The sequence below is a fragment of the Mustela erminea genome, chromosome 4, assembly GCF_009829155.1.
Source record: "Mustela erminea isolate mMusErm1 chromosome 4, mMusErm1.Pri, whole genome shotgun sequence".
Lineage (NCBI taxonomy): Eukaryota > Metazoa > Chordata > Mammalia > Carnivora > Mustelidae > Mustela > Mustela erminea.
Window position 1 is genome coordinate 40,870,113 of NC_045617.1, and position 25,384 is coordinate 40,895,496.

The 25,384-nt window shown below is 39.5% G+C and overlaps 1 protein-coding gene and 1 pseudogene across 2 annotated transcripts in view; both read left to right on the forward strand.

Annotated features, from left to right (window-relative positions):
* The window catches only part of MDN1 (midasin AAA ATPase 1), a 168,103-nt gene that overhangs the window by 77,539 nt on the left and 65,180 nt on the right, over nucleotides 1-25,384 (forward strand). For both annotated transcript variants that reach the window (XM_032339051.1, XM_032339052.1), the window contains exons 33-46: nucleotides 924-1,053; nucleotides 4,358-4,576; nucleotides 5,641-5,838; nucleotides 7,518-7,726; nucleotides 8,454-8,576; nucleotides 10,517-10,714; nucleotides 11,781-11,888; nucleotides 12,244-12,432; nucleotides 15,745-15,834; nucleotides 15,937-16,200; nucleotides 16,383-16,644; nucleotides 22,541-22,700; nucleotides 23,535-23,651; nucleotides 24,691-24,899. In XM_032339051.1, the coding sequence (XP_032194942.1) occupies nucleotides 924-1,053; nucleotides 4,358-4,576; nucleotides 5,641-5,838; nucleotides 7,518-7,726; nucleotides 8,454-8,576; nucleotides 10,517-10,714; nucleotides 11,781-11,888; nucleotides 12,244-12,432; nucleotides 15,745-15,834; nucleotides 15,937-16,200; nucleotides 16,383-16,644; nucleotides 22,541-22,700; nucleotides 23,535-23,651; nucleotides 24,691-24,899 (2,476 nt within the window). The remainder of the gene's footprint in view (nucleotides 1-923; nucleotides 1,054-4,357; nucleotides 4,577-5,640; nucleotides 5,839-7,517; nucleotides 7,727-8,453; nucleotides 8,577-10,516; nucleotides 10,715-11,780; nucleotides 11,889-12,243; nucleotides 12,433-15,744; nucleotides 15,835-15,936; nucleotides 16,201-16,382; nucleotides 16,645-22,540; nucleotides 22,701-23,534; nucleotides 23,652-24,690; nucleotides 24,900-25,384) is intronic.
* Nucleotides 12,443-13,692, forward strand: LOC116588234 (annotated as a pseudogene).

Sequence of the window (25,384 nt, forward strand, 5' to 3'; positions counted from 1 at the left end):
CATAGAAAGATCTAATTTCAAGGTTGTGTATGTTAAGGTTAGCTTAAGTTGTTAGGATAGTTTAAGTTTTTCTTAGAAAAAGATTGCCAACTTTTATAAAACTAAGGGAAGGTTCTTTTTTGTTTTTGCCTGCCTAGCAGGCAGAGTGAAGTAGGATGCCAAAGACGAGTGGCACTGTTTGTCTAGGATGGCAGCAAGGATCCCTCACACATTTGCTGGGTCTTAACTGAGCTGCTCCTGAGTATAGGCATTACTGCTAGTCCTGCTGCCGTAGGCCAAGGAAAGCAATAATAAGCTAATAGTTACGTGCATGTTTGGCATTGTATTTGCTTGTTAATAGGGGTTTATTGACCTGGGGTAGAATAAAAAGGATAAGAGGAATCCATTTGCAGGGCAAAGGCCATAAAGACTGGAAGGACTAACAGTTCTTTGTTATATAAGAGGTAAAATATGTGCCTCCTTAATAATTTCACTGTCCCCTTTTGAGCCATATAAAAGATGTTTTCTCTTTCTACTTCAGACAGTTCTCCCCTGTGGGACAATAGCTTTTACTTTCTTTAAAGCACTGGTTATATAACCGAAGGTAAAGGAAAGGCCTTTGCTTAGGGGAAGTATTCAGTTTGGGGGGTTACTCACTGGGGCCGGATTTCAACTTATACCACCTATTCTATGAGACCTTGAAGTTCTGCACTCTGCCTATAAAGAAAGTGATAGGAATACTGTCTGGGAGGCTGTGGTGGAGATTAATGAGATGGCCTGTGGAAGGAGCCAGTATAAAGTAGGTATTCAGTTAAATTGTAGTAAAGGTAATAAAAGAAGCATCTAGTGTTTGTTAGATTCACCAGCTAATACTCTTTCAAGGGATTTGTTTTCTAGTTTTCCTCCTAGGTATTACATTGAAATGGAAATTTTTTTTCTTGTAGCTGTCTCCTGCCTTAAGAAACCGGTTTACGGAAATATGGTGCCCACAAAGCACAAATCGTGAAGATTTAATTCAGATTATCAGCCATAATCTTCGTCCAGGATTATCTTTGGGCAGAGTAGATCATGAAGGTAAGAGCTTTCATGTGGTAAATATAATACCCAAACTTCTGAAGCTAATCGAAATTAGAAATCATGTCTTAGAAAATAGGAATAGGTCTAAGATTTCATTTAATCAAAATCAGAAATAATACTGAAATACTTTAAAAATCTATATTAAAGTTTTTTGTTTTTGTTTTTTTTAAAGATTTTATTTATTTATTTGACAGATAGAGATCACAAGTAGGTAGAGAGGCAGGCAGAGAGGAGGAAGCAGGCTCCCTGATGAGCAGAGAGCCCAATGACGGGCTCGATCCCAGAACCCTGGGATCATGACCTGAGCCGAAGGCAGAGGCTTTAACCCACTGAGCCACCCAGGTGCCCCTATATTAAAGTTTTATTTATTAATTTAAAAAATTTATCTTTGAGAGAATGCAAGTGCAGTGGGGGTAGGGTCAGAGGGAGATAGGGAGAGAAAATCCTGAAGCAGACTCCCTGCTGAGTGCAGAGCCTGACAAAGGGCTCGATCTCATGACCCTGGGATCATGACCCCACCCAAAATCAAGAGTCCCATACTCAACCGACTGAGTCACTCAGGCTTCTCTGTCATCAATTAATTCATTATTAACTTTATTTAAAAATATTCTGGGTGGCTATACCCTCCCCCCGCTTGCTCTCTATGAAAAGAATTTTTTAAATGTTCTTTTCATTATAAGCGTTTTCAAACTTAAGGAAATAGAAGAATAGTATTAAGAAACTTCTGTATACCTAAAACCTAAATTTAGCAATTTTTAAGGTATCTAGTAAGGGTCAAAACATTGTATGGTTCTTTTATTGAGCTAGATTGCTTTGATGTATACATGCATCTTTTTTTTTTTTGCTTGAGGTATAATCAACATCATATTAGTTTCAGGTGTATAACATGATTCAGTATTTGTATCTATTGTGAAATGATCACAGTAAGTCTAGTTAACATTCATCATGCTGGGTGTATATATATATATGTATATATATATATATATATTTTAAAGATTTTATTCATTTATTTGACAGAGATCACAAGTAGGCAGAGAGGCAGATGGGGGGGGCGGGAAGTAGGCTCCCTGCCGAGCAGAGAGCCTGATGTGGGACTGGCATCCCTGTAATTTGCTTTTTTTTTTTTTTTTTTTAAAGATTTTATTTATTTATTTGACAGAGAGAGATCACAAGTAGGCAGAGAGGCAGGCAGAGAGAGAGGAGGAAGCAGGCTCCCTGCTGAGCAGAGAGCCCGATGCGGGACTCGATCCCAGGACCCTGAGATCATGACCTGAGCCGAAGGCAGCGGCTTAACCCACTGAGCCACCCAGGCGCCCCTGTAATTTACTTTTTAATAAATACTATTCATTTGGGGCACCTGGGTGGCTAAGTCGGTTAAGTGGCTGCCTTCAGCTCAGGTCATGATCCCAGGGTCCTGGGATCTAGTTCCCGCATTGGGCTCCTTGCTCTGTGGGAAGCCTGCTTCTCCCTCTCCCACTCCCCCTGCTTGTGTTCGCTCTCTCACTGTCTCTCTCTAAGAAATAAAAATCTTGGGGCACCTGGGGGGCCCAGTGGGTTAAAGCCTCTGCCTTCGGCTTAGGTCATGATTCCAGCGTCCTGGGATCGAGCCCCGCATCAGGCTCTCTGCTCAGCGGGGAGCCTGCTTCCTTTCCTCTCTCTGCCTGCCTCTCTGCCTACTTGTGATCTCTGTCTGTCAAATAAATAAATAGAATCTTAAAAAAAAAAAGAAAAGAAAAATCTTAAGAATAAGTAAATAAATAAATACTAACAATTTTATCTTTATTTATTTATTTTAAAGTATTCTCTATACCCTACATGGAGCTCAAACTCAAAACTCTGAGATCGAGAGTCACATGCTCTACCAACTGAGCCAGCCAGGCACCTCAGTCATTTTACATATTAGTATTTATTATTACATTTATAACATGGATTCCTATTTTCTGTTACCTTTTAATATTTGTTATAAACAATGTATGAACCCATCCACTTTACCTCATTATTTTTTAATAATCAAGATTTAATTATCCTCTAACAGTAGAAAAGTTGTCCTTTAAGTCCTTGTTTTACTTCAAAATTATTCCACCCTGAAAAGTTCATCCAAGTACTCATGTTTAATGTTTAGTTGCTGAAACAGCATTTAATTGCTTTCCTCATTGTCAGTGGATTTTTCCCCTTGAGTTATCATTTTAAGTTCTTTCTAAAGATTTGTGGGTTTTTTCATAATTAGTTTATTTCTTCTGACTGGATAGTTTCTTCTAAGTAATTTGCAGTAGAGCCTTGAAGGCTCTTGCTGAATGGTCTACTTTATATTATAGCAGTGCTGATTTCTCCCTGTCGTATTTAAAAAACAAAACAAAAACAATGTTCTTTCATACTCATACTTCTTAGATAAGTGTTTATTGTTGATTTTAGGAGTTATATAAAGTGTTTTATTAAACTTAAATTGACATTGCTTCTAATCTCTATTACTTAAGAAGTATTTTGTTTCCAAATATTTTACAATATGAAATTGTGATAGTTAGACTGGTCCTTTAACTTAAATCATGAAACAAAATTTATGAATCCTCTGATTTGTTGAATTCTGATGGATGGATGCATTGATTTAATAAAACAAAAAACCTGAACTAAGTGCCACTGAAGCGGCACCTGGATGTCTCAGTTGGTTAAGCATCTGCGTTCAGCTCAGATCATGATCCTAGTGACCTGGTCATGATCCCAGTGTCCTGGGATCAAGTTCTATGTTGGGCTCCCTGCTCCATGGGGAGTCTGCTTCTCCCTCTCCTTCTGCCCCTTTCCCTGCTCATGCTCTCTCCCTCTCTCCTTTTTTTGCTCTCTTCCTCTATCAAATAAATAAAGAAAGAAAGAAAGAAAGAAAAAATCTTTTTAAAAATGCCACTGAAAATATGGCATCCTTATTCCTGTGAATCAGTTTAAAAAACGATAAAATTTATATATTTTCTAAAATCATTGTGTCTTGACTTCACAATTGTATCTGAAGATGAAACAAATGGATATTCTTTTGAGCAGTTTTCAGGATTGCTTCTTAGGCTGTAATTCTCAAAGTGGTTTTTCTTTTTTGGTAAGTGTGGAATGCTATTTATGAATCTCTTGGGAATGTAATAAAAGCAATGGAACCCTCTCTTTAGAAAAAGCGGTAATGGACTTTCACAAAAATTTGCATATAATCTTATGGAGCACAGAACTCTCTTAGGGCATCTCTGGGTCCCATGTTACAAAACCCTCTTGGGAGTGTTCCATACAGCTACTTCTAAGCAACTGCCTTTGTGTCCTTATGTCTTAGGGGCTGACATAGCGGAGGTGATGCTGGATTTCATTGATTGGCTGACCCACCAGGAATTTGGCCGAAGATGTGTGGTCAGTATCAGAGATATCCTGTCCTGGGTTAACTTCATGAACACAATGGGGGAGGAAGCTGCTTTGAAAAGGCCAGAGACCATCTCCACTGTGACATCATTTGTCCATGCTGCATGCCTGGTGTACATAGATGGAATAGGTTCAGGTATGTTGTCTGTTAGCTGGTGTGGGGACAAGGGGGTTAGGGTAGAGGGGAGTATGAAATGGAGCAAACCCAGACCTCCAACCTCTGACCCAGATACTTTAAAAAAATCACTTACTGGGGCGCCTGGGTGGCTCAGTGGGTTAAAGCCTCTGCCTTCAGCTCAGGTCATGATCCCAGAGTCCTAGGATCGAGCCCCATATCGGGCTTTCTGCTCAGCAGGGAGCCTGCTTCCTCCTCTCTCTCTGTCTGCCTCTCTGCCTACTTGTGATCTCTATCTGTCAAGTAAATAAATAAACAAAATATTTTTTAAAAAAATCACTTACTGTAACATTTCTGAGACCAAGAATGGATTTTATTTTCTTTCTACTCTTTTTGAGAGATGACTGTTATAAAAGATAGGCTGCAACTTCTCATTGCTTATAGGCTAGAGACTTGGTAAACATGAAGTGGTTATTACGAGTAAAAAGAAGACTGTTGGAAATGCCCTTGCTCCCGAAGGAGTGGATAATTCTTTTTTTTTAAATTATTGTTATTAACATACAGTGTATTATTTGCTCCAGGGGTAGACTCACAGGTCTGTGAATTGTCATTTCACAGCACTCTCCATAGCACATACCGTCCCCAGTGTCCACAACCCAACCCTTGGACTGGATAATTGTTACCATGAATGGTCATTTATAGTTATTGCCTGAATCCTTTATTTTGTTTGTTTTTTAAGTTACTGTAAGCTCATAATATTCAGTATTTAAGTTCTGTTTTTTTTAGCAGTGAAGATTAGAGATATAAACCAATATGATCAGCAGTACCACATTAATCCATCCTACGTCCAGGCTGATTCATCCTGGAGTGCGTGGGTGCTTTACTGAATTAGCTGCTGCCAATCTGTCAATTGTTGGGATCCAGACTTTTGCCTTCGGACTATCTACAGTAGCGATTGCATTTTGGGTATAACTTCAGCAAGAACCTCATTTCCCCTGGAAACCACCCAAGCGCTCCTGAGAGCAGTTGGGAAGCTTGGTGTCATGTCGTGCTGTTGTTTGATGTACCGATTCTCTGTCTTTTAGGGGCAACTTCCTCAGGGTTTGGTACGGCTCTCTTGGCTCGCAAAGAATGTCTGAAATTCCTACTCAAGAAACTTTGCAAGATAGTGCGACTTACTGAGTGTCAAAAAAATGAATTGAAGATTTATGATCGACTCAAGGCCAAAGAATTTACTGGAATAGATAACCTTTGGGGAATTCATCCATTTTTTATACCAAGGGGTAAGAATGATTTTAAATAAATGAAGATTCTACTCTTGTAGATCATAGGTACTTGACTTTTCCTGTGAGTTTTAGTGTATCCTATGCATGATTATTTTTAAACTAGTTATCTGAATTAGAATTTGACTTGGTATAACCAACTATAATTTCATAAATAATTAAAAATAGATAACCGACATAAAAATAGGGGAAAGTACAGTCTTTAATCTGTGAATAAATTGTCTTTAAAAAATACATTTATTTTTAATTTGGTGCTCAGAACAAGAGCTTTCCTATAGTGGTAATTCAACCCATAATGTATCAACTATAGATCCTCATCACTGCTTACCAAAATAGTTTTGTGAGCCCTTGTGGGCAGGAATTGTGTCCCTATCTTCCTGTTCCTGACACCTGAGATGTTTTCTAGCAGCCAAAGGCATTCAGAAAATGTCTGATGATTGAGTGAATGGATGAATGAGTGAATGATTAAATGGAAAACTCACGTGGGTTTCAGTTGGAATCCTTGCTCTCTTTCTTACTAGATTGCTCTTACCAAATATTTAAATGAGGTAGATTAGAGATCTTAGAAGGCACTAGTAATTTTTCAGATTATTGCTTCTATAGCAGGGTCATCTTTTTCTTTTCCTTTCCTCCCACCTTACATTAATAATTGTTGAATGCCTGAAACGCTTAGAGGAACAGTGGCAGTGACTGAGGGTTCAGTAGTGAACAAAACCAGCCTAGATTCGTGGCCAAACGGAGTATCACCCTTTTCCCTCTCTCTCTTCAGTAGTACTCTTCATCCCTGATGGTACATTCAATGATCTAATTTCCCTAAGTCATCATCATAATATTCAGGACTCTCGTGTAGGAGCTATATGTTAGTGACCTGGGACAGAGGTGCTCCTTGCTTCTGCTTCCACAGCTGAGGTAATTGATGTTAATCCTAGCCCTCCAAACTGGTATACGAAAAGTTTCTTCCAGGAGACACAGTGACACAAATGTTAAGCCCTATAAAACTATTATTAGTCTGCAGTTCAGCTAGATTATGGGTTAAAGATGCATCCTGAATTTTCTTGGAGGCCTAAAAACCTTGGATGAAATTACTTCTGTGGCCTACACACTGAACTTACACTTGACTCTTAAACAGATAGGGCACGTGGGTGGCTTAGTGGGTTAAGTCTCTGCCTTTGGCTCAGGCCATGATCTCAGGGTTCTGGAATTGAGTTCCGCATCGGGCTCTCTGCTCAGCAGTGAGCCTGCTTCCCCCCGCCGCCCGCCTGTCTCTCTGCCTTCTTGTGCTCTCTCTCTCTGTCAAATAAATAAAATCTTAAAAAGAATATACTTACTTGTAAAGGTAAATTGTGCAAGTACATGTAGTAATTCCAGCTGTAGGTTGTAAAAGGAGGAACATGTGCTTGCAGTTAGACCTATGTAAGTGAGTATATACGTAGGTATAAGCGCTGGAGAGACCTGAGTAGTAGGCACAGTTGAATAACATATGCTGCTGGCTATTCCTTCAAAGGATTTTATAACCTGAAAGTGGGGAAATGTTGAAACAGGGCTGAGCATTTTCACTATAGATGGTGCTTCGCTCACTGAAAGTCTGTTTGTGAGATTCTTAAAATCTTGGCATTGACATGTAAGTATGATTTGGTTGACATCCAGCTAATATGTGGCTTTTCTTTTCTCTGCTTAAGGACCTGTCCTTCACAGGAATAATGTTGCCGACTATGCACTCAGTGCAGGCACCACAGCTATGAATGCCCAGAGGCTCTTAAGAGCTACAAAACTGAACAAACCCATTCTCCTGGAGGGCTCCCCTGGTGTGGGCAAGACAAGTTTGGTGGGAGCATTAGCAAAGGCTTCAGGCAACATCCTTGTTCGAATCAACTTGTCAGAGCAGACGGTAAGCTTAGTCATCCTGCAGCTGATGAGGATGAGTATAGGGAGTAATGTTTGTATCTGTTTATAGAGTTTCTTAATCAGAAATAATTAGGACATTTTCAGAATCCCAAACATTTCATGGTGATAAAGACTACAGCAACATGGCCTTCCAAACTAAGTCTCCTTTTAGATTTATTAATAACTGATATCTGTAATATTATTCTCTCAATGCTTTAATTTCATTGTCTTTTGAGAGATAATTGCCCAATTCAGTATTTATTATAACAGAGCCTTCTTTATTTTTGTCCTTTCTAAAAATGTAATAGAAATAAAATCTCTTTTAAATACTCTCACAGGACAAGAGGTGACAAATAAGACTCTCCAGTAGTGGGGTCTGGGAGCAGGGCCTGGGCATTGCTACTGGTCTTTGTTTTATTTTTATTTGTTTTGTTTTGTGTTTTGTTTTGTGTAAAGCTCACTAATTAATTTCCAAGTATAGCGACAGTTAAGAACTGATCTAGAGCTCCAGCTCCAATCAATTGATAACTTGCAGTGTTGTGGTGAGAAGGTTCTTGGAGGCATGTCTGGGCTCCTGGTAAAGAGCGCTAGAATTGATTAGTTCTGTCTTGGAATAAAAAGGAAAAGCGGCATAAGGCCCAAGAATTTATCATGTTAGATTTAGGGTCTTGGGATCTAGTTAATTCTTTTATGTAATATTGGCTTTTCCTCCTTTCTGCCTCCTCTCAAAGGACATCACAGACCTGTTTGGAGCAGATCTACCTGTTGAAGGAGGCAAGGGAGGAGAGTTTGCCTGGCGAGATGGTCCGTTGCTGGCGGCTCTGAAGGCAGGCCATTGGGTTGTGTTGGATGAGGTGAGAGAACTATCCATCATGCCAAGCATAGGGTCACAATGGGAAAAGCAGTCATACTTTTATATTGCTAGGGCATACCTTACTTTTCATATAATTAGGTCATGCTGTTTTGCTAGTACAAATTTCTAACGAAGAAAAATCCTCCACGGTCCTTTGAAGAATAAGAAAAGTCACTTGTCAGAAAGCATATCTAGAAACCCTTGTATATACAAGCCACTAACACCTGCTGTTATAAGCCAGCTTCCAGAGAAAAACTGTCCTCTTCACTGGTTTATTCTTTGGTGTCTGTCTGGCTTTGTATTTTGTATTTATTTCATGGGTTTTTTAGAGTGTCAACCACATTTTTTATAAGAGCAACAGAGAGACTGCAGGAAGTTATCTTAAGAGACATTAAAAAAAAATGGTGAGAAAATGGTCAGTGTTACATGTGCCTTATGGGTAAGTTATTGACTGGAAGAACAGAGCCCCTCATGATACCTGGGATAAATGCTGAAACTTAGTGACCAGCAGGCAGCTGGAGATATGGAAAGGTGATGTACAGAAATAAAAAATTTAAAGCTATGGGCAATGGCATCTAGTCATATGCCTTATTAATCCAGGAAAAGGCTGGGAAGTAGTGGTGAAGTTTAAATGATTGGTGTGACCAGAATGTTGTGGATGGAACTTTTAAGACTGGCCCCAGCGGCTCTCCAAGATTCAGATGTCTTTGGGTCTGAAGTTGGAGGCCAGGCTATGGGGTTACTTTTCAGCTGAGCTTCTTCCTACTTCTCATATTAGGAGAGTGGTGAGTCCCATCTCCCTGATTTTTGGAAAAAGATGCCTGGTAGTATTATATTCCTTAGCCAGGGGGAAAAATGCTCAGTTTTAAAGCTTAAGGCCTCAGACCATAGTCCTGATGGGTGGAAATGCATCCAGGTGACCCAAGACATTCTTTTTTTTTTTTTTTTTTTTTTTTTTTTTTTTATTTGACAGAGATCACAAGTAGGCAGAGAGAGAGAGGAGGAAGCAGGCTCACCGCTGAGCAGAGAGCCCGATGCGCGGCTCTATCCCAGGACCCTGGGATCATGACCTGAGCCGAAGGCAGAGGCTTTAACCCACTGAGCCACCCAGGCGCCCCGACCCAAGACATTCTTAACTAAGTCACATTTAAGAGTAGCTTTTAGAGTTTTACATGTTTGGGAATAGTCTGTGGATTTTGTGCTTTGTAGTGTTCATGTAAACATGACACTGGAAATTCTGATAGAATCTGGGGTTTTTTTTTGTCCCTTTTCATTTTATTGATTTCTCATTTTCCTAATTGAATTTCCTATGTTACCTAAAAACTACCATACTTTGCATCCCTGAGCTGTAAACTGCATCTGAAGACCTCCATTCAGCTCTTTTCATTTTTGGCACAGAAACTCCTTGTATTTGTTCTTGTTCACAAAAATGTTGGTGAACGTTAGCCATGTCGATCTACTTTATGTAGTTTATATCATGACTTTGAAACCCATTCAGAGATTTCATTCAGTATTTTAGCTGGAGAAGATAATTTAAGTATATAAAGAGCAGTCTTCATCTTTAAAGATCTCACAGTGCAAAAATGAGATCTGTGTACTGGCAAGTTTTTTTGGTAAGCTGGGATGTACAAGTCTGTATAGGTGAATACAATGGATGTCCAACTCTTGGTTTTGGCTCAGGTCATGATCTTGCAGTTATGGGATGGAGCCCCATGGCAGGCTCTGTGTGCAACAGGGTGTCTGCTGGAGATTCTCTTTCCCCTGCCTTTCCCTCCCCCCACTTTGTCTCTCTCTCTCAAAAAATGAATAAATCTTAAAAAATGGAATGTTATCAGTACTGTTTGAGCTTCTTCCTCCTGAAGACAATACTATTCTGGTTTTATACATTTTTTTTATAGTTATATAGCATATGTAATAAATATATATGCTTTGTTCAAATAGCTCAACCTGGCTTCTCAGTCTGTATTGGAAGGACTCAATGCTTGTTTTGACCACAGAGGAGAAATCTATGTTCCTGAGTTGGGAATGAGTTTTCAAGTACAGCATGAAAAGACGAAGATTTTTGGGTGTCAAAATCCTTTTAGACAAGGAGGTGGGAGGAAAGGCTTGCCAAGGTCTTTCCTTAACAGATTCACTCAGGTAAGATTTGCTGTTGCCATGGAGACCGAAGGTGGAATGTTGGGGCTGATAGGGCTGAGGCACATACCTATGAGGATGCTCACTGTAAGAATGAGAGAGCATCGATTTAATGATCTGTTTCTCAATTCCATGTCTCTGTATGGTGAATATTAATGTGACTGATTCCCATCATCACTTCTCTTCAGGTATGTGTCCCTTTGTCTCCAGTCCTGGAAACCGGTGTGTTATCAGTTAGTGGAGGGTAAGATAACCACCCCTCCAGGAATTCCATTACCATCCTCAGGAGCAAGGCCAGTTTTTTACCTTTCCAGGTGTCTGCGTGATCTATTAAAATACTGAAAATTTTTTTATGATGAAAATAATGCATTTTAGTTAAAGTAAGAAGGAAAAGAAAACTACCAGAAGAATAAAAAATCCAGTATTCTCCATACCAGAGTCAATCATTATTAACATTTGATGTCTTTCTTACTGTCTTTATTCTCGTTTGCAGAGGTTGGAGAGTGTGTATGTGTATCTATACACATATGCTTACTTGTTTTAATATTTATTTGTCAAAATTTGACTAGCCTACGGATTTGGAAATGGCTCTGGATGTTGGCTTTCTTTGATGTCCCTTTTTATAATTCGCTGAGTATCTTTTCAGAGTAATTTATTATGGGGAATTTCAAACATACTGAAAAGTTGAAAGTTGAGATTTTGAAGTAAATGCTCCTATGCCTTACCATCTAGTTTTGAGGACATAATATACATAGGAAATTTAAAAAGACAGAAATGCTTAAAAATAAAAACAAATACACTTAAGTTGTATGTTATCTTTTTTTCTTTAATTCATTAGAGTGGAGCTAACAACAAAACCTCTGTTGCCCTGTATTTCAAATATTTTATAGGATTCTGTATCCTAAAAATGTAAGAAAAGAGAATTCTCTAACAATTTTTATGTATATCTAAACTGAGGTACTGTTACTTTGGTGTTAAATAACAATTTTACTTTGTAATTGGTAGTTCTTCCTGGTGTTCAGTAAAGAGAAGCAATAGTATTTCTTCATGTTCTTTATGGATTCTATAGGTCTTTGTGGATCCCCTTACAGTAATTGACATGGAGTTCATTGCTAGTACTCTGTTTCCAGCCATTGACAAAAATATTGTTAAGAAGATGGTTGCTTTCAACAACCGAGTAAGTACCTACTTGTATTAATTGTTTTTTATTTTCATGCTGTAATAGAACCATCATTTTTTCATTGTGGGACACTATCAAATTTATCAGTCTCTCTAAAATAAATCACATTGAATTGTAGATGTTTCTGCTGGAAAAAAAATACTCATTTGAGGATTATGGTTATTAAGATCTTGTCAGTGTTAATGCCTACAAGAGTATTCCTGATTTAGATGTCTGGGTTGGTAAAAAGAAACTTGGTATCAAACCTAATTTCTGTTTCAGATTATGTATGCATTTGTAGTACATCGATAGTACTTAATGCAGTGTGCTTAGCAATGGGACATGTTTCCCAATAATGGTGTTTTTTTTTTAGATTGATCATGAAGTGACTATTGAGAAGAAATGGGGGCAAAAAGGAGGACCCTGGGAATTCAACCTTCGGGACCTTTTCCGCTGGTGTCAGTTGATGCTAGTTGACCAGTCCCCTGGGTGTTATGATCCTGGTCAGCATGTGTTTTTGGTCTATGGTGAGAGAATGAGAACCAAGGAAGACAAAGAAAAGGTGAGTTTCATACTTGTTCTTTGTGTTTCTTTCCATCTGAAAGTTGATTTCTTCCTAAGGGAGAGAAAGGGCATACTCACTAATTAATACTAAACTCACTAAAGCTGCTTAGAATTTAGAAGTTAAGGAAAGAGCTCTTTCCGTCAGTCTCTTCCCAGCGGCAGCAGCAATGGATTATGCAGACAGGGCCAAGATGAAACCTTGAGACCTTTGTGGCAAGAAGGAGGAGCTGCTTAAACTGCTGGAAGAGCTGAGGTGAAGCCGTCCCAGCTGCACATTGCCAGAGGGACAGGTGGCATGGCTTCCGAGCTCTCCAAGGTCCAAGTTGTTGGCGGATCCATTGCCAGTGTTCTCACAGTCATCAACCAGAAAGAAAACTAAGGCAGGAAATTCTACAAAGGTAAGAAGTGCAAGTCCCTGGGTCTGCGGCCCAAGAAGACATGCGCCACGTGCCGCTGGCTGAACAAGCACGAGGAAGAGCTGAAGACCGAGAAGCAGCCGCAGAAGGAGCAGCTCTACCCACTGAGGAAGTACATGGTCGAAGCTTGAGCACTGGTGTCAATAAAACACAAACTGGGGGAAAAAAGTTAAGGAAGGAAACTGAAAGTTCACCTACCTCAGTGTCTCAAAGTGCATAGTAATTTGCTTCAGAGTACATACTTCATTTATCCATCTGAATCCCTTTACTGCAAACCTCCTTTAAACAGTATTGCCCCCCAGTAATAAAGAACTAGGTCTTTAGCCTCTTTCAAGGTGCAAAGGGGAGAAACAGGAGGAGACAAGTGATACTCAGTAGAGGGGGTCAGTTTTCCATTTTTAAAAGAAACTTTGAGTTACGAAGTCTTTAATCTACAAAGTGTAAGTAGGTACACAAAAGAATATTCTGTATCTGAATGGAAATAAAAATACCTCTTTGTAAACAGAAAATAACACTAGAATTCCTAGCTTAATAAACTAATAATGTGTTCGTTTTGTTTTGTGGTATTTAAAGTCCAGTCTCACAGAATATTCACAGTAGCTGCAGGCAGGAGGCACTGTCCTGACCTCTTAACCAATGAGGACTCAATGCCCACAGTCATGGAGTATCACCTATAGTGAGTGGTAGAGCCAGCACTCCAGCCTAGAACTTTGCTTTCATATCCCAGTTGCAGCCAAATGTTGACTCATTCATTATGTACATGTGCCTTTAGTCATTGTATTAGGACAAAATATTCACCTAGTTTTTTTTCTTATTTTTTCATTTTATTTATTTATTTTTAAAGGTTTTATTTATTTATTTGACAGACAGAGGTCACAAGCAGGCAGAGAGGCAGGCAGAGAGAGAGGAGGGAGCAGGCTCCCCGCTGAGCAGAGAGCCCGATGCGGGGCTCCATCCCAGGACCCTGGGATCATGACCTGAGCCAAAGGCAGAGGCTTTAATCCACCGAGCCACCCAGGCGCCTCTCACCTAGTTTTTTAAAATATAATTTCATTATATATAATTCATATACCATCAACTAGTAATTTTATTTTCTTCATCTGCTTACTAATTATACTGTATTCATTGGGGCCAGATGCTGGCTAATTATTGGGTATTTGATGTTAGTCAGATGGAATGTCAGTGTAAGGTATGGAAGGTTTTCTTTGTTTCTCTATGTTAATTATTGAATTCACACGGACACATACAAAGTGAGGGAAAATAGTAATAGGAGAAGGGCCTATCAAGGCTGGAAGAGTTTGAGTAAATTGAATCTGTCTTTATAAAACTAAACCAACTACACTGTGAAAGTATTTATAATTTTAGTTCTGGTAGACTGTCAGGGAGTGGAGAGTATAATATGCTTTGGAGTACAATGTAAGATCATCAAACGCCTGGTCACAAAAGTATGTGACAGGAACACTTTTCTCCTGTGCTGCTTTTTGACTCCTCATCAATATTTGGTACTGATAATGATTTTATCTTTATTACTTTTTTCCTGATATTTCTCAAACTCATTAATTTTTTTAGTTGAGGTATAATTGGCATTCAACATATTATTTTCAGGTGAACACAATGATTCAGTATTTGTATACATTGTGAAATGACCACTGCAATAAGTCTAACACACATTACCTTACATAGTACAAAAGACTTTTTTTTTTTTTTTTAAAGATTTTATTTATTTATTTGACAGACAGAAATCACAAGTAGGCAGAGAGGCAGGCAGAGAGTGAGGAGGAAGCAGGCTTGCTGCTGAGCAGAGAGCCCAATGCGGGGCTCGATCCGAGGACCCTGGGATCATGACCTGAGCCGAAGGCAGAGGCTTTAATCCACTGAGCCACCCAGGCACCCTGAGACTTTTTCTTTTGATGGCAACTTTAAAATCTGTTTTCATAGCAATTTTCAAATAATGCAATACAGTATTATTGACTATAGTCACCATGCCATACATTCTATTCCTAGAACTTAAAAATAATAATATTTTTATCTTCTGACTAAAGTCTATTGTACAGTGATTAATATGAGTATTACTGCTTTGTTAGAAACATGCAACTTGGTATACATATTCTGGGTGGCTGGAATTTTTTGTGCTGCTCTGGGCTAAATTAGTGTATTTTATACACCCTTAGCTTTTCTCCCCGCCCCAACTCCTCTTAAAAAGAAATCCAGAAAAGAATTGTGTTTCTAATAAGGAAGGGATAACTGAATATAAATAATCAGATAACTAGCATTGGTCGTCATTCTATATAAATAACTTAGGCTAAAATGGTGTTTTCGAGTGAGACTGGCTTGGATTTAAAAATCACTTACTAACTTACTAACCATTAGTAAATCCTTATAACTCTCCTTTTCTATTTTCCATATCTATAAAGTGGAAATGATACCTATTTTGCAAGGCTGTAAGGATCAGAATAATCTGTTAAAGCATGTCTACAATGTTTGGCACATAGTAGGTGCTCACGAAATTGTCAGTGTTCTTTATAATCTTCAGGCTACTAGTCTCTTCTGCCTTTTTAGGTGATATCTTAGATGATGAAAGCAGATTGATTTTTTCATCTGTAGATTTGCCATAATATCCATGACTTTAATTTATGATACATTCTCAACTGGAATCTCAAATAGTTTATTAGATGACTGTTCTTTGCTTGGGTTCCAGTTTGCTTTCATCCTCAAGATTTAGTTTAATATAATCTGTAAGAGGAAGTTTATAAGAGAAAATTCAAAAGGATAAGGAAATTGTGACTAGTGTTCACTCAGAGTGTTCTGACTCTTGTTATTGTGTATGTTATCTAGAAGGTTTGGCTAGAATTTGGTGGAATGGTTTGCACTTTAATTGTATTGTCTTCATTTAGGTTATTGCTGTATTCAAGGATGTGTTTAATTTAAGTACCAACCCATACATGGGAACCAGACTATTTCATATTACTCCCTATGATGTTCAGGTGAGGCATGTAGGAATATTTTCTGTTTTACATTTTCCTTTGATTTCCTCTGTTCCCACAACTAGACACACTTGTGAAATCTCACTGGCATGTCTTTTTCAGCTGGGCTACTCAGTCCTTTCCCGTGGCAGTTATGTTCCTCTCCTGTCCCGCCGTCCCCTATCACTTCTGCACCAGTCGTTACGGTCTCTGGAATCTATTATGAAGTGTGTGCAGATGAGCTGGATGGTCATCCTTGTGGGGCCAGCCTCTGTGGGCAAGAGTAGCCTGGTCCAGCTTCTGGCACACCTTACTGGTCACACATTAAAGATCATGGCTATGAACAGTGCAATGGACACTACAGAGCTTCTGGGTGGATTTGAGCAGGTAAACAGTCTGTCTTCACTTTTTTGGGCAAAACACATATAATGCTGTGGTTTGACTTATGGTCTTTTGTGTTGGTGACTACAAGTAGTTTTTTGTTTTTTGTTTTTTGCTTCTTAATTTAAAAGAGTATTCTTTTGACTCTGGCCAGTGGCTATAATGAGTTTGTGCTCTGGAAATTTCAGGTTGATCTTACGCGGCCGTGGAGGCAGCTGCTAGAAAAGGTGGAGGGCACTGTAAGGGCACTGTTAAGAGACAGCCTCCTTATCAGTGCTGATGATGCAGAAGTAGTGCTACGAGCCTGGAGTCACTTCGTTCTGACCTATAAGCCCAAGTGTCTTGGAGATGGTGGTAAAGGTATCACAATGGAGATTGTCAACAAGCTGGAAGCAGTATTATTGCTCATGCAGCGACTCAACAATAAAATCAACTCCTACTCTAAGGCAGGTGTGTGTGTTTGGATGTGTGTATCAGATATGTATGTAGCATTGTCCATATATAGGTAGTAATATATTTGTAAGGTAATATCTGTAATTTTTTTACCAATGTGTAACATATATATAACTCCTATATCTCAATGGCAAAATTACAAGCAAACCCATTAAAAACTGGGCAGAGGGTCTAAACAGACATTTTTCTGAAGACCTATAGATAGCCAACAGGTACGTGACAAGATGCTCATAATAATTGAGGGAAATAGAAATCAAAACTGGAGTAAGAGATCACCTCACACCTATTAGAATGGCTATTATCAAATAAGAAATAACAAGTGTTCACAAGCATGTGGAGAAAAGGGAGCCCTTGTGCACTACTTGTGAAAAAGTAAATTTGTATAGCCACAATGGAAAACAGTACAGAAGTTCCTCAAAAAACTAAAAATGGGGGCACCTGGATGGCTCAGTGGGTTAAGGCCTCTGCCTTTGGCCCAGGTCATGATCTCAGGGTCCTGGGATCAAGCCCCGCGTTGGGCTCTCTGCTCAGTGCAGAGCCTACTTCCTTCTCTCTCTCGCTGCCTGCCTCTCTGCCTATCTGTGATCTTTGTCTGTCAAATAAATAAATAAAGTCTTAAAAAAAAAACAAAACTAAAAATGGAACTACATATGATCCAGCAATTCCATTCAGGGTATTTAGCCTAAGAAAATGAAAACACTAACTTGAAAAGATATATATATATATTTTGGATATTAGCCCCTTATCGGATATATGACTTGCATATTTTCTTCCATTCAGTAGATTACCCTTTCATTTTGTTGATGGTTCCCTTGTTGTTCCAAAACATTTTAGTTTGATATAGTCCTACTTGTTTATTTTTGTTTTTGGTGTCATATTTAAAAAGATCATCACCAAGGCCTGTGTCAAGGAACTCACCACTTACATTTTCTTCTAGGAGTTTTATGGTCTCGGGTCTTTCATTCAAGTCTTTAATCAATTTTGAAGTTTTGTATGTAGTATAGGACAAATGGTACAGTTTTATTCTCTTGTATGTGGCTACCTAATTCCCCCAGAACTGTTTTAATTGAAGAGATTTTCCTTTCCTCATTGTGTATTCTTGGTTCCCTTGTAAATTAATTGACCATATATGTGTGGGTTTATTTCTGGGCTCTCTTTTCTGTTTCACTGATGGATGTGTCTGTTCTGATGCCAGTATCATGCTGTCTTAATTACCTTAGCTTTGAAATATGGTTTGAAATAAGGGAACCCAATGCCTCCAGCTTTGTTCTTTGTTTTAAGATTGCCCTGGCTATTTGGGTCTTCTGTGGTTCCATACAAATTTTAGCCTTATTTGTTCTATTTTGGTGAAAAATACACTGGAATTTTGATAGGGATTATATTTAATCTGTATATTGCTTTGGATAGTATGGACATTTTAACAATATTCGTCCAGCCCATGAACAGGGAATATCTATCCATTTATTTATGTCTTCATCAGTTTCTTAATGGCTTAGAGTTTCCAACATGATCTTTCGCCTCCTTGGTTAAATTTATTCCTAGGTACTTTTTTTTATGTGAGTGTAAATGTGATTGTTTCAGTTGCACTTTCTGATAGTTTATTATTAGTGTATAGAAACACAATGGTTTTTTGTATATTGATGTTGTATCCTGCAACTTCACTCAATGTATTTATTCTGTGTGTGTGTGTGTGTGTGTGTGTGTGTGTGTGTGTGTGTGTGTGTGTGTGTGTAGGGTTTTCTGTAGGTAGTATTATGTCATTTGCAGATAGTGACAATTTTCCTTTCCAGTTCGGTTGCCTCTTATTTTTCTCTCCTAATTACTCTGGCCTGGAATTCCATTATTGTCTTGAATAAAATGGTGAGAGTAGACATTCTTGTCCTGTTCCTGATCTGAGAAAATGCTTTCAGGTTTTCATTGTTAAGTAATGGTGTTATCTGTAAGCTTGCCATATATAGCTTTTATTATGTTGATGCATATTCCGTCTATACCCACTTTTATATTAAGAGATTATTTTAAATCATGAATGGATGTTGAATTTTGTCAAGTGCTTTTTCTGCATCTACTGAAATAATCATATGATTTTTATCTTTCATTTTGTTAATGTGTGGTATCACATTGATTTGCAGATAGTGAACCATTCTTACATCCCTAGAATTAATCCCACTTGATCATAGTGGATGTTCTTTTTGCTTTATTGTTGAATTTAGTTTGCTGATTGTTTTGTTCAGAATTTTTGGATCTATATTTATCAGTATTTATTAAGTAGGCTCCATGCCCAGTATGAGGCTTGAACTCATGACCCTCAGATCAAGAATTGCATACTCTAGGGACACCTGGGTGGCTCAGTGGGTTAAGCCTCTGTCTTCGGCTCAGGTCATGATCTCAGGGTCCTGGGATCAAGCCCTGCATTGGGCTCTCTGCACAGCAGGGAGCCTGCTCCCCCCACCCCCCACCTGACTCTCTGCCTGCTTGTGATCTCTCTCTGTCAAATAAATAAATAAAATCTTTAAAAAAAAAAAAAAAAAAAAGAATTGCATACTCTACCAACTGAGCCAGCCAGGCTGAAATTTTCTTGCGGCATCCTTGTCTAGTTTTGGTATCAGGGTAATGCTGACTTTATAAATTGAGTTTGGAAAAGTTCCCTTTTCTTCTTCTTCTTCTTCTTCTTCTTTTTTTTTTTTTTTTCCTAATTGGTGGAAGTGTTTTGAGAGGGGTGCCTGGGTGGCTGGATGGCTCAGTTGGTTAAACGTCTGCCTTTGGCTTAGTTCATGATCTCAGGGTCTGGGATCAAGCCCTGCATCAGGCTCCCTGCTCAGCAGAGAGTCTGCTTTTCTCTCTCTCTCTGACCCTTTTCTCTGCTCATGCTCTCTGCCTCAAAAAAAAAAAAAAAAAGAAAGAAAGAAAAGAAAAGAGAAAAAAGGAGTTGTTAAAGAAAGATGGATAATTATTCTTTTTGAATGTTTGGTAGAATTTATCAACTTTATCTCCTTTCTGGGTGACACTGATTTATTTATTTATTTTCATTTTAAATTTTTTTAAACATAAAATGTAAATGTATTTTTCTTTCAGGGGTACAGTCTGTGATTCATTAGACTTACACAATTCACAGCACTGGGTGACACTGATTTATTATAGTCCCATGGGATCGGAACTCAAGCTCCGAGGCATCTCTGGGTAGTAACTATAAAAATTAGGGCCCGATGGGGTGCCTGGGTGGCTCAGTGGGTTAAACCCTCTGCCTTCAGCTCAGGTCGTGATTCCAGGGTCCTGGGATAGAGCTTTGCGTTGGGCTCTGCTCAGCGGGGAGCCTGCTTCCTCCTCTCTCTCTGCCTGCTTCTCTGCCTACTTGTGATCTCTGTCTGTCAAATAAACAAATAAAATCTTTAAAAAAAAAATTAGGGCCCGAGATTTATGTAAAAGACTTTCTGGGAGGTACTGGTGCTTCTGAGAACCACAGAGGAAGAGCACAAAGATGACACCTGCCAATCTTCTTCCTTGGAGAGTGTTCCAGCAGGCTCTAGGATGTATATGTTATATTAGATGCCTGCTCTTGAGGGTGTGTCTTTAACGCAAGTGCAATTGGTTGCCTCTGAGCTGGGCCCTGGGTGGAGTCTTGAGTGTGTGAGCCCTTTCTCTGATTAGTCTTGTGCTCCTGGATGCAAGCCCTGTTGTTTTTAGAAGATAGATGTTTTGAAGGCTTGCCTTTCAGGCACGTGTTTTAAAAGTTGGGATTCCTGGGGCACCTGGGTGGCTCAGTTGTTATGTCTGCCTTTGGCTCGGGTTATAATCCCAGGGTCCTGGGATCAAGCCCTGCATCGGCCTCCTTGCTCAGTGGGAAGTTTGCTTCTCCCTCTCCCCCTGCTTGTGTTCCCTCTCTCACTATGTCTCTCTTTGTCCGATGTCTCGCTGTGTCTCTCTCTGTCAAATAAGTAAGTAAAATCTTAAAAAAAAAAAAAAAAAAAAGTTGGGATTTCTATTGTGTGGTTCAAACCATTTGCTCCATAGTGAAAGGTTCCAGGTTTTCAGGTCCTTCCCAGTTGTGGGTCACAGCATGCTGGTGGGGGTTTATTGTGAGATTATTTCTCAGCCTTTCCTACCTGCTTCAGTGTAGCATGTAGTTTTTTGTTTTGTTTTGTTTTGTTTTTCCCCCTCCATTTGCCTGGTATGTAGTTGTTACTCAACCAGACCTCAGGGTTTTCTTAGAGGAAGTTGTCCCATATGTAGCTGTCGATTCAGTGTGTGCATGGGGGTAGGGTGAGTTCAGGATCTTTCTACACTGCCGTGTTGAACCAGATTATTTTGATGTTTTCAAGCTTAATTTCAAGCTTTTTAAGGTCACTTCAGAGTAACCTTTACTTTAGGGCTAGGTTAACCCCACTTTTTTTTTTTTTTTTAAGATTTTATTTATTTGACAGAGAGAGATCACAGGTAGGTAGAGAGGCTGGCAGAGAGAGAGAGGGAAGCAGGCTCCCTGCCGAGCAGAGAGCCCGATGTGGGACTCGATCCAAGGACTCTGAGATCATGACCTGAGCCGAAAGCAGCAGCTTAACCCACTGAGCCACCCAGGCGCCCCCCCCCTTTTTTTTTTAAATAAAGATTTTATTAATATATTTGATAGTGCACAAGCAGGGAAAGTAGCAGACAGAGGGAGAGGGAGAAGCAGGTTCCCCACGAGCAGGGAGCCTGATATAGGGCTCCATCCCAGGACTCTGGGATCATGACCCAAACTGAAGGCAGATGCTTGACTGACTGAGCCACCCAGGCACCCGGAGATTAACCTCACTATTTAGGCATCTCTGCTGAATGGCCTGTGTATTCAGTGGCATCTTTTCAGTGTGGCTGGTGGGAACTGGAGTGATAGTCAGTCTTGTATGAACTCCGGGAATTTTCCAGTATAACTCCCCAGCAGTTGTCCTTTCCTTGCGAGTTTTCCCATCCTTGTGGAGCCTCACCTTTTACCTGCACATGCAGACTGTTACTTAGCCCAAGACTTCAGAGGCCCTTATTTAGGTTTCTGGAATTCTGTGAGTAGCTCCTTCATCTCGAGTGCTCTGCCCTTCACTCTAGTTGTCTTGGCCTCCCTGAGTTCCAGTCTATCCACTCAAATCAGTGAGACCTCTGTGGTATGTTTGAAAGTTCCCTCTCCTGCTTTCCCTCTCCTAGAAATTCTTCTAGGCAAAAACTGAGGACAATTACAGGGCTTGCTTTCTTCAGGTACCACAGCCCTGTGCTGTGCTGGAAGCAGCTGTTTCAAGTATTTTGTATAGTTTTTTAGTTGTTAGCCATAGAGATAAAGTCGAACCCTTATTCCTCATGGGGTCCAGTGCATTATGCTCTGTGATAAGAATAAGGGTCATAAGGCAGTTTCCAATAAAAAAGAACAGTGAAAATTTTCTAGGGATGGGCTGTATAAACTATAAAGCACTAAGCAAATAAATAGCAGTTGTTACTATAATCCTATGATATGGTCTTTAGGAAGAAAGCCTGGTTTAATGACATTGATTTTCATTGTGCCAACTTTTACTGCCCTTTCATTTGATAAAAATGCAGTCATAGGTGGGAGACATTATTCTCCTTGTGCCATTTGAGAAACTGTAACCAAGAGTATTTACCTTTTCTGTCACCTTTGAGTCACCTCTACCTATCCATTAATTCAGAAGGCCATTAAAAAGTATTTTCTGCTACCAGACCTAATTTTTTTTAACTTGTTTTGTTAAAACAAAAACAGAAACCTTTATCTGTAGTTCATTACAAAACTTTTAGAACTTGGCCCTAAATTTCCAATTTTCTTTTAATAAACTCTTAGGGGTTTTTGTTTGTTTTTCTTTCTTTCTTTTTTTTTTTTTTTATTGCCATGGTTTGAAATTATGTGCTGTGGCTGACATTTCAGAGTTCGCCAAACTTGTGGAAGAGTTCCGAAATTTTGGCGTGAAGCTCCTGCAGTCCACCAGTGGCCGCAGCCGTGGCACATTTGAATGGGTTGACAGCATGTTGGTTCAGGCTCTGAAGTCTGGAGATTGGCTTTTGATGGACAATGTTAACTTTTGCAAGTAAGGACCTTCTGCTTCATCACAAGATTGAAATTTGGGATATGCTTGTCAAAGTAGAACCCCAGCTGGACGTTCTGGCATTTTGAACCCATTGTTAGCTAGAAACATATCCTCAACCATACTCTGTAGACTGATGCCTGTTGAGAACGAAGGTAGTTGTCATTAGCTGCAAGATTTTAGTTCTGTCTGACTGTTTTGAGCTAAATTGAAGGCTAACAGAATTGGATTACTTTTCCAACCATTTTTGAGGTAGACCTTTTTATTTAACATCAAAAATACTCTTTTTGTTAGGGGCATTCTTGAGGGCAGATTTTTGAAATGGAGGATCTTTTACAGGGCAGACATTTAGTAAATGTGCATCAGTGTGTCTTGCTTTGATTCTAAAGTAAGGACAGAGATATCATAAAACTGCCATAACACACGGCATAATAGAAACTACTCCAGGTCCAGTGATGGGTTTCTCTACCTGGAGCGTTTTTCAAAAGGTTTGAATTGAAATCCACTTGCCTTCACATTGATTTGATAATGTTGGGAAGTTGGGGAGATGGAAGAGGAAAGAGAAAAGAAAGAGCTATATCATGGGACAATTTTCCTTAATTTATTTAATCATGGAACAAATATTTTGTATATTTACTGTGTATGAATCTCTGGGCAGCATGCCTTGGGGAGTGAAAAGGGGGATGGACGGGGAGAGAGCGAGCACAGTTCTATATGGGGAAGAGGTCCTTGCTGAAGGAGGACATGGGTCGGGAACAGAGGGAGGCCTGCGCAAGGAAAAGTAGAACCAGTGTAGCGTGTCAGTCTGTCACCATTGTATTTGAATTCTTTGTGCAGCCCATCAGTGCTGGATCGTTTGAATGCTTTGCTTGAACCTGGAGGTGTTCTCACTCTTAGTGAGAGAGGAATGATAGATGGATCCACTCCCACCATAACACCAAATCCCAATTTCAGGTATTTGTGCCTCTTAAGTTTCTTCTAAGAATCTGACTCCCTTAGTGGGGGAGGTGGACATTCAGTAGGACCTTCTTACATGTTATATTTATGCATCCAGTCATAAGTATCTTCACCTACTTATTGATTCAGTTAACACATATTTATGGTGGCTTTGCTATTTGCCAGACTCTGGGAGTTCATCAGTAAGCAAGAGGGGGCTCCTGGCTGTCTCAGTAGGTAGAGCATGTGACTCTAGATCTCAGGGTTGTGAGTTCAGGCTCCATGTCGGGCACAAAGCTTACTTTAAAAAATGAAATAATAAAAAATAAACAGAGGCAAGATCCTTGCAGTGGGTTGGGGCTAAAGGGTAGAAGCGGGAAACTGAACATGAGTCTTTTCCAGTCGTTCAGGTAAGATATGTGATAGCTTTGACTAGGATGGCCATATGAATGGGATTTGCTGTTGGATGTGTGGGTTGAAAAAAAGAAGCAGCAAGGATTTTACCTGAATTTTTGGCTTGAGTAATTGGGTAAATATGGGAACCATTTATTTGAGAAAGGGAAGACTGGCAAAGGAGCAGGTTTGACATGGGGAAGGTCAGCAGGGAATCTGCTGTGTAGCGTTGGAGGTGTCAGGAGACTAGGCTGAGGTGTTGCTGGACATTGAATATATGAAGGTAATTGTTTCAGGAGAATACATTGCTCTCTTTTCTGATCCCTGTAGGTACGTTAGAATGATGAATTAGCACTATCTGATTTGGGGAATATCTGAAAATAAGAATTTTAACATTCTCAGATAGCTTTAAAGATGCACTGGATAAATAATAGTTCCTAAAGAGAGTAGGTCTAGAGAAATTGATGTTGCTATAGTGATGCGTTTCGGCACTAGAAGGTGGAACACAGGTGAAAATAGCAGACTTTGAGTTAGTGGTATCTCCCTTGATAAGCTCCCTGAAGAGGAGCCATGTAGGATTTGCCCTCACTAATTGTTGCTGAACTACATCATTGGTTGCAACTGGGAGTTTAATTTATTTTTCTTTGAATTACTCTATTACTAGACTTTTTCTCTCAATGGATCCTGTTCATGGAGAAATATCCCGAGCTATGAGGAACCGTGGACTTGAAATCTACATTTCAGGAGAAGGGGATGGGAACATCCCAGATGACCTGGATATGAAAGTTCTGCTGCACAGCCTTGGGTTGGTGGGGGATAGTGTGTGCAACAGCCTCTTGGCTCTACACACAGAAATCCAAAGCACTGTAGTAGGTAAGGTGCTTGGCTTCTAGGCCTCTGCAGAGTTTTATTCCCCTAGAAATTCTTACGTTATTCCATTTGACTGCTAACCTAGGAGTTCTTAAATTTAGTATGCATGCAAATAGAAATTACCAGAAAAGTGTGTTAAAAATGTAGATGCGCTGATGTCCTTCTTTCCCCTAAGAGATTGGGTTCAGCAAGTCTGGGTGAGGCACAGAAATTAATATTTTAAAGAAGCTTCCCAGGTAGTTCTGATGGATTCATTCGACACCCTTATTTTAAGGAATACTGCTTTAAGCACTAAAATTTGTAAAGTTTGTTCCTCTTATCTGTAGGGTGGTCATTGAGTCTTTTGAAGGTAGAATAAAGAGAGAACTTTGAGCTGCTTAAAACAGGTTTTACTTATTATAAATGTCCAAATATACAGGAATAGGCAAGAGTAATAGCAAAGGTAATGATAAAAAAATGACATTCTATCTACTAAGTAACTGCTATGT